Source organism: Ammodytes marinus (genome assembly GCF_949987685.1).
Source record: "Ammodytes marinus genome assembly, chromosome: 19".
NCBI lineage: Eukaryota > Metazoa > Chordata > Actinopteri > Uranoscopiformes > Ammodytidae > Ammodytes > Ammodytes marinus.
In genome coordinates, this window is record NC_137223.1 from 26,787,571 (window position 1) to 26,797,570 (window position 10,000).

General features: G+C 39.2%; 1 protein-coding gene across 1 annotated transcript in view; it reads left to right on the forward strand.

Moving 5' to 3' along the window:
• Positions 1-9,617, forward strand: part of LOC307266089 (neoverrucotoxin subunit alpha-like) — a 12,792-nt gene extending 3,175 nt beyond the window's left edge. Inside the window, exons 3-4 of the mRNA XM_080047995.1 lie at positions 6,298-6,347; positions 7,965-9,617. Coding sequence (XP_079904121.1) covers positions 6,298-6,347; positions 7,965-8,515 — 601 coding nt within the window. The 3' untranslated portion in view covers positions 8,516-9,617. The remainder of the gene's footprint in view (positions 1-6,297; positions 6,348-7,964) is intronic.
• Positions 9,618-10,000: the final 383 nt, after the last annotated feature.

Consider the following 10,000-nt stretch of genomic DNA (forward strand, 5'->3'; position numbering starts at 1 on the left):
AATTAGGCTGCGTTCAGAAAGCCATACTAACGTCCTACGTCCTACATACTTAACATCTATATACTACATACTGTCTACTCAAAGATCGATTGTGTATGCGCGGTGCGTCGAAACGGTTTCAATGAAGTATACTCAAGCAATAAAGAATTTCTTCTTCTTCTCATTGGATTCCGCTGTTTAGCGTATTGCCGCCCTCCACAGGTTAGATATAGAACTAGATTTTTACATACAGTCCTGTCTTGTTCAGGATATGCAGAATTATAAACAAATAATTTAACACTAGAAATGCCAGCGTTCTCTTTATAGGCTACCTATAACTTCAGCGGGTCAAATCTACCCGTGTATTTCTAGAGTACTGTTTTAGACCTCTTGTTTTATAATCTAAACAGTGGCGGCTCCTGACAATAATCTCAGGGGGGGCAATTGTTGCCATGATGGGTAGAATTACCCAAAATAAACCTAAATCAGATAGCTAATATGACAATGTCATATTGCATTTAACAGTTTGTTTTTCCTGTTCATCTGGCATAACCACTCCGGCAACATTAGACAAGCATTGTACTGTACAGTATCTCTGGACATTAAATTAATTAATTTTTTTAATAAAATTATTTTAGCTCTAAAATGATTTAATTATCCGGCTGTGGCCATCACAGATAACTTGTCATCTACCAGTGTGGTCCTCAGATAGGCTTCCTTTAAAAGTTAAGAGACCTGCTCTACAATTAATCACAATAATCTGATTGATTTGACAGTTGTGTTCTGATTCAACAAAAATGGATGCTGGCATAGCACATGTGCAATCATCACATTGGTTAACGTTACTACTGTCTACCTTTCTGTATATGTCCATGCTGTCTACAGCACCGTTACTTGGTAGGCGAGGTTTATGCCGCGGACGGACAGCAGCTGTCAGAGTAAACAGTCTATGGATCAGCTGTTGAACGGCGCTGGCTCGTATATGCAGATTGATGTTTAATGTTTGTTTTACCTTTTCTGAGAGATGATGCATAGTGGTGACACCCGAAGTTATCCATGCGGTGTCTGTGCTGCCATCAGGATGGATAAAAAGCCAGTATACAGTCCATATCATCATGCAGCGGCAGCAGAACAGAGCGTTAGCGCCTTAGCATCCTGCTCGCCTCGTTAGCCCTTCAAACGAACCCCGTGAAAATCCGCGTTTATACGATCCCCCAATCCATCTTGGTAGATACTTGCTTGATGGTTACATTTTGTCTGGGAAAGACCTAGTCCGAGTCCGATCAAGTAAGTAGCTTGCCAGCCTAGCCTGAGTTGATATTAGTATTGTTGGTCTTGAATATGACCGCTCTGGGCTGCATACTGGACATGTGACTGTATCAGTCACTGTAATTGGTTAATTGTTTACTGTACGTATGACGACAACACGTTAGGGCGAGCACCCCCGGAACCCATAGAGATTGCATTGCGAGGCTTGCAGTTTGAAAAAAAAAAAAGTTTTACATTGATGTCTATGAGAGCGCTGGGGGCGATTTTCAACCAGCCCGACATCGCCCCAGAGTGACGGTACAGAGCACAGACGCTGATTGTACAATGATATTCAGACTTAGATGCAGGTAAAAACTGTATTGAAATCATAAATTATGATTATAAATACAAAAAATATATATATTTTTCATCATTATTAGCCTATATTTTAGTTTTTGCTGGTATGGCTCAAGGAGGGCGTCGCCCTATCGCCCTCTATGGGCGAGCCGCCGCTGAATCTAAGTATCTTTAAGAACACTAATCGACTCAGTAATGAAACTGAAAGTAGATATAATATCGCTAATAAATTAAAACAGACGGTCAAAATGAGCTAAAATCCTAAATACAATAAACAATAACATGGCACAATTATGTTTAGGTAGCCTAAGCTCCAATTGATTATTCATAAATTATTTCAAACGTTTATGTTTTGAGGCGGAGGATCCCTCCGACGCTCTCTGTCCGGCTCATCAGCACTCAGCTGTCTGTGAGTTGAGCTTGACGAGCCGCGGTGTGTGGAACAGCAATCTGTTCTGATCTCTCTCCACTATCAGACTCACTTCACCCATTTCACTTAGTGACTCTAATGATGTTAGGTATTTATCTTCATCTCTTATCTATTGTAAGAGTTTATGAATGACTGCACGTACAGTTGTCAGATCGCGGAACCCCAATCAATGCCGTTGCCTTTGTTCAAAAACTGAACATTACTTCAAATTCACAGTTCAGACTGAAGTGTCAAAACACCAGGTTATTGCTCCAACGTCCCGGAACTATTAAAAGTAATATTAAATGATAAAATATTAAAAATAAACTTAACTGAGATAACACAAAAAAAACATACAATGTATGATATACATTTATACAGTATATAAGGGATGTCCAACCGATAAGATTTTTAACCGGTAAATACTAACGGTATCGTTAATTTGTATTGATATTAATTTGTATTGATATTGATACCATTTCCTTAACGATCCAAGTCTTTATTGATATCACTATTGATACTTTTCTATTATTTTGTTGAAATAGAACTTGTATTATTGCTGTAATTGCTGATATGATCATAGCTCAAGATAGGACATTAAACAGGTCATAATTCCATCTTTACTATCTATTATATATTGCTGGGAAAACAAGTTTTCGCCAAAATCTCAAATTTCTTTTTTTGTGTGTTGCATTTGAACACATCGGCCTGAACACATCACATTTGACATGTTTTCTACTTTTTTTTAAGCTAACTAGCTCTATATCCTTCCGATTTTAACATGGATTTAAAAACTGGATTACTATTTTTAACTGACGGGACTTTCTACTCCGTTCGGTTGTGTGATTACTGCCGCTGCTTTGAATGACTGTTGATGCGCGGATGCCGACTCTCCGAGCCCGTCAGCACACAGTCTGCAGCAGCAGCAGCTGACAGAGTGTTTTTGGACTAGACGGATACTGAGTTGAAGGAGTTTTTTTAACCCAAAGACAGCAAAGGTACAACACTTTTATATAGGCCTACAGTCCAGTGTTAGATATGACCAAAACACAAGCTGTGGCCGCTCACACTATAGCTTTCCCGCACCGCTTCACGTGCGGAACATAGACATTATAAAGGGTAGACGCCCCATTGGCCGTTGAGCACGAGAAATGCGGGCGCCATCTTGGACCGGTCACACGTTCCACTCGGTGTAGTCTGTTTGGCAGGTGGAATGAACTGTCAGCGCATGTAATTAATCATATCTCATTAAATACCAAACTGATTTTCACGCGGTTTTCTTTGCTGCAAAGATCATACATGTAGCTAAGATACAGGGCACACGTTTCGACGTGTTTTAATATTCATAGTGGACTTAACAGTCATAGAAGATTCTGATATGATATAAGTAACCTGACGTCCGAGATCAAATCTAGGAACATCCCACGAAAAGGGGGAAAACGGAGACATTTCCAGTTTGACTAGCAATCTGATTGAAAAACCTAATGAGGTGTCAACAAAACGGGAACAGGTAGTTGTTTCTGTTTAGCCAGGGACAGGCAACCAAAAATGGTCACCTTTATGATAGCCTATGTGATGTAGGCTATGATCGGTATTTTGCAAATCACACCCTATAAATATGATAGAGAAGCAGAAACAGATAGGGGCAGTAAAGTCAGCTATTTTAATAAGTTAACAATATATGATTAGGCTATATATAAATATATTTATTAATTTACAGTGACGAGCATATACGCAATAAAGACAATCACAGGGATAACAAACAGAGAACATAAATAAAATAGGATAAAATATATTAATTTAAATAAAGTAGGCCTATACAAAATACAAAAAAGAGCAAAAATAAAATACTAAATGAACAATGAATTCAGCTAAAACAGGCACGCATTGATTTCCTGTCTGTCTGAGGAACCAACTCGAGACTAGACTGAACTTGGTATTCCCCCCTAGTATAGAACATTGGACAACCAACTCCAGTTTAGGAATAACTGCCTTTTCATGTAGTGCCCCTAATTCATGGAACGCTCTGCAGAGCAATTTAAAAATGACTGCTCTTCCTACTCTTGGTTTATTTTAATCTATGATTTCTGAATTTTACACATCTGACTGTAACTGTTTTAGCTGAATTCATTGTTCATTTAGTATTTTATTTTTGCTCTTTTTTTGTATTTTGTATAGGCCTACTTTATTTAAATTAATATATTTTATCCTATTTTATTTATGTTCTCTGTTTGTTATCCCTGTGATTGTCTTTATTGCGTATATGCTCGTCACTGTAAATTAATAAATATATTTATATATAGCCTAATCATCTATTGTTAACTTATTAAAATAGCTGACTTTACTGCCCCTATCTGTTTCTGCTTCTCTATCATATTTATAGGGTGTGATTTGCAAAATACCGATCATAGCCTACATCACATAGGCTATCATAAAGGTGACCATTTTTGGTTGCCTGTCCCTGGCTAAACAGAAACAACTACCTGTTCCCGTTTTGTTGACACCTCATTAGGTTTTTCAATCAGATTGCTAGTCAAACTGGAAATGTCTCCGTTTTCCCCCTTTTCGTGGGATGTTCCTATTTGATCTCGGACGTCTGGTTACTTATATCATATCAGAATCTTCTATGACTGTTAAGTCCACTATGAATATTAAAACACGTCGAAACGTGTGCCCTGTATCATAGCTACATGTATGATCTTTGCAGCAAAGAAAACCGCGTGAAAATCAGTTTGGTATTTAATGAGATATGATTAATTACATGCGCTGACAGTTCATTGCACCTGTCAAACAGACTGCACTGAGTGGAACGTGTGACCGGTCCAAGATGGCGCCCGCATTTCTCGTCAGCGCCAATAGGCAGTAGCGGCCAACGCGGCGTCTATCCATATATAATGTCTATGGTGCGGAAGGCTCGCTGTGGGCGTGCATGAACCTGTCGGCGGCTGGATGTAAACAGTGCCGCGCCTACGAGTGACGTATTAATCGCGCAACTCAACGAATCGAAGACCAAATTCGTTGCCAACGCTTATAGTAATCGATTTTTATCGATTCGTTGTTGCAGCCCTAAATTAAAGTCAAAATGAGTATAAATAGGATGTTAGTATGGCTTTCCAAACACAACCTTAGTTTTTACAGAGCTGAATTATTTCCAGCACATCCATTGATTTGCGATGCAACTTGTCCAATGGTCAATTTGTAACTCTGTCATTCTGTTTTTCAACATATGAAACTTGACAAACTAAATGTTTTATTCATCAGATATGTAATCCATATTCTCCAAAATGTTATTCTCTTAATCCAACAGAATGTTTTTTTTTTTTTTGTTTTTTTTTGTGAATTTTCTTCTACTCTTCAGCCTGAGCCCTGTCGTCAGCTCTATACAATTGAACAGCTCTTGTGTCAAATTTCACAAATGGAGGAATATGTGAATATTTTAACCAAGAGGAGACTGTAGAATATGTTCATTTCACTGTTCAAACGATGCTGAGAGATTATAGTCATGAACTTATTCCTAAACACCCACACTCTGTCCTGGATCACGTGAAATCCAACTGACCAAACTTACTCTTGCAGTTTAAGAAATCTCCACAAAGTGCAGATAAAGGCTTGACCCCACTAATGGCTGCTTGCGGCTACATTTTCTCTATCAGTTTGTTGTTTTTAGAGTAAAACATTCAAAAGTCAAAACATCATTAGTGAAGTCTGAGTTTCTCTGATATGAAGCAGAATCAGTGGACTGAACAGGCGGAGTGTCTGGTGGCCTCCCCTGATTATTCCTGTGATTTTAGAACTAACAATCCTGATGATTAATTTGGACAACACTATGAACCAGCATTCTAAACAGTCTGTTTAAATAGTTTAAGATCTAAAAAAGGAAGTAGTATTTTTCTCAAAGTTATTTTCTTTCTGTGTCCCTCAGATCTTTGCAGGTAGAAGAAATGACATATACATGAAACTGTTGGTTAAATTATTGATTCATTCTAACAGATGTGAGTAAATCACTTCCTGTGTTCAGCCTCTGGAGCAGGTTTGGATAGAAACTAGTTGTTGAGTCTTCATGAGAACGTGTATCTGATCATTTCTCCGTAATAGAACATTACTTGGTCCGAAATCACGGTTGAATACATATATATTATCTTCCTCTTGTGGCAGACAGCAGTGATAGAATGGAGACAGTTGACACAGATGAGTTTGAGCCTGTTTCTCTGTCACACTGACAAACTGAGGAACACTGCTTCATGTTGAACAGCAGTTAGGATCATGTTGATAGAAAATCATTCTGACTGTGTTTCTTCCTCCAGGATGGACCACGGTGGAGAGCAGAGCGTAAAACGTGATGATCTGAAGAAGTGTAAGTGTGGATTCAGTTTGAGTTCAGTTTTCTTAAAGCTGCTCTGAGGAACTTTCAGTTTGTGGTCATTCTAGCGGCCTCTTTTGACAAAAGCTGTAGTGTTTTTAGATAGCAAGCTGTTGTTCCTGGTTGAGTGTACCCGGACAAAGGCATTAAGAAACCTGCATAAAAATAGTTTAGGGCTGTCAAAATGAATGCGTTAACGCAGGGTGATTCATTTCAGGAATTAATGTCTTTATTATTTTAACGCAATTAACGCATGTGCAGAATGATCCGCCCCGTACTTCCCACCGGCTCTGTACTACAGTCACTGTAACGTTGTGGCTGACCCAGGATCAGTAGCTGTGCCTGGCCAAACATAGCAGCACGCTAGCCCATGCCGTGTTTTAAACTGCTAACGGCCACGTCTGTGTCGCGGCCGGCAGTTGATGTCGGGAGCAACAGGAGGAGAAACATTGTCTGCTCTATTCAGAGCCCGCAAGGACACAAACGTCTGCAGTTTTCAGAGGTGTGTGTGATTAGTGTGAGGCTATTCAGGCACAAATGAACAGTCCCCTAGAACGTAGTCACACGTACAAACAAGGGATGTGAAACGACTCATTATTTGCGTGTCGACGTGTCGCTGGCATGAATCGACAAATCGATCGATTTACTGTGCCATTAAAAAAAAAAGGCAGAGTGCAGCACGCAGTTGTGGTGCTGATAAACTGCGCTTTCCTTTAAACAACACTGCTGCTGCCCGCTGTGTGTGTTCAGATTTCATCTGCATCAAAGCCTTTTTGATAATAAAATGAGAGGCTTTAATTAAACGCTGTCCATGCGTCGGAGGTGATAGTAACTTACTTGGCTGAAAAGAGAAAAACGCACGCACGCACGCACGCACGCACACACACACACACACACACACACACACACGCACGCACGCACACACACACACACACACCCAGTGGACTGCAAACTTGTATTCAAGAATGCACTATCTATGGATTCACCAAATAAATGCCATTATACTATATAGCCTATATTTGCTCAAAGAGACAGACAAATTGAACTATATTGTGGTATGCATATATTTTAGTTTGATTTTAATTTATTTTCAGTATTAAAACAATAATTTGGATTTTCAATGAATAGAAAGACTTATTTTAAATGTACATATCCACCTTCTGTCCTTTATCTTTCTGTTTATACAACAATATACAGAGACAATTTGAATTTTAGCCATATTTCAAATGGTAGAATGAATCATGATTAATCGTGATTTATCCACAGCACCCTGTGATTAATCTGATCAAAATTGTATTCGTTTGACAGCCCTAAAAATAGCATTCTTTGCACTGATGGCCTCGTTTGCTGTTACATGTAATTCATGATCATCAGAGGAAAAATTAGACTGTTTCAGAATTATTTAAAAGTTCCTTGTAGCACCTTTACATTCTTGAAAACATGAGGCCACAGTAACCTTGAGCTCCAAAATCTATGAGTCCATCTTTGAATTAGATCAGCGCTCCTGATAATAAGGAGGATAGAACATGTAGAACATCCAAAGACAGACACAGAATAAAGCCTTCAGGTGTCTGATGATAAACTGCTGCTGTGTCTTTTTCTCTCCATCAGATTACTGTGAACTCACACTGGACACAAACACAGTGAACAGAGAGCTCAAACTGTCTGACAACAACAGGAAGGTGACAGGTGAGAAGGAGTTTCAGCCATATCCTGATCATCCAGAGAGATTTGACCTCTGTCCTCAGGTGCTGTGTAGTAATGGTCTGACTGGTCGCCGTTACTGGGAGGTCGAGTGGAGAGGAAGGGTTCATATATCAGTGAGTTACAGAGGAATCAGCAGGAAAGGACACAGTGAAGACTGTTGGTTTGGAATGAATGATCAGTCCTGGTGTCTGTGGTGCTCTGATGAAGATGATGATGGTGGTCCTCCTCGTGGTTACTGTGTCCGGCACAATAACATAGAAACACCCATCTCCTCCTCCCCTGTCTCTAACAGAGTGGCAGTGTATGTGGACTGTCCTGCTGGCTCTCTGTCCTTCTACAGAGTCTCCTCTGACTCACTGATCCACCTCCACACCTTCAACACCACATTCACTGAACCTCTGTATCCTGGGTTTGGGTTCTATTATGGTTCCTCAGTGTCTCTGTGTGATGTGTAGGAGGGAGACATCTTCCAGTGCTGTGGTTTAAATGTTGGTGGTGGACGAGGCTTCACTCAGTTCTATCTATCTATCTATCTATCTATCTATCTATCTATCTATCTATCTATCTATCTATCTATCTATCTATCTATCTATCTATCTATCTATCTATCTATCTATCTATCTATCTATCTATCTATCTATCTATCTATCTATCTATCTATCTATCTATCTATCTATCTATCTATCTATCTATCTATCTATCTATCTATCTATCTATCTATCTATCTACATCACAGCAAAAACAAGCATGGCCGCCCAGTAGCGCTAAAATAATATGATGTTTTTTATGCTGTTTTTTTTTTTTACAGCATCTTGATCATGTTTATTGTTGATTTTTGTTTATTTGAAAAATATACAGACAGTGGAATGTAAGATTTTCATAAAAAAAATGTTTTGGCTTAACTTGGAGATGTATTTGATAATGACACCAAGGTTGCGTTCCGAATCGCATACTTTCTACTATATAGTATGTAGAAAAAAGATTTAGGATGTCCCGATTCTTGTGGCCAGATTTAGGATGGTTAGAATACCCGGATGGTCTACTTCATGCGGCCAAGATTGTTAGTGTTGAAAACTGCATCCTATTTGGGCGATTCTGACCCACAATCCAGTGCGGACGTGAAGTGACGTAACATCGACGAAGCCTATAGGTCCATGTTATGAAAACAAACGGGGATGCGACGGATATAAAATCAAGAGGCAAGATCAAGGCGCAATGTTATGATGAAATAAGAGAGAAAAGTATGTCCCAATAGTATGCCTACTGCATCCTAACTAGATTCTTTTTATCGTCAGATGTAGTATGTAGAATAGAAAAAAGAAAGAGTATGCGATTCGGAACGCAACCCACGTTGTCGCGGGGCGTTCACAGACAGTTGGAACTTTGAGAATACGATTAATTTTCCGCTGTTTTAAGCTTCTGGCTACTGTGAGTGATTTCTTTTTTGTGGGTCGGGGAGGGGGGGGGGGGGGGGGATCTTAATTCTTCAAACCCACTCAGAGGGTTTTGGTAAATGTTGGTGTTGTCAGAAATGTGTTTTTCTTAGAGATGGTGGAATGATCTCTTCAGGGCTGAACTGGTGTAAACTGTATTTACTCTGATTTTCACTGTAATAATGTTTCTTGGAGCAGCATGTAGCTGCTGCTGATGGCTGCAGCGGATATCATTTAGTTCAATAAAAGTTTAAAGACTAAGAACAGAGTGGATTGGTTTCATTTCTGTGATGTTAACTTTGAACATGTTTTGTGAATATATCCTCATGATCTGCTACCTGTCCTTACTGTGTTTGTGCTGCAAGTGTTAAAGGCCTATTTCACCGGTTTGAATATGAAGGTGTATTGAATTCTGAGATCCTATGTAGTATAAATGTGCAAAAAAAATTAAAATCGGTTCATCCTAGCCTGAAAAAAAGGCAGAAAGAGTGTTTTTTTAACCCTATA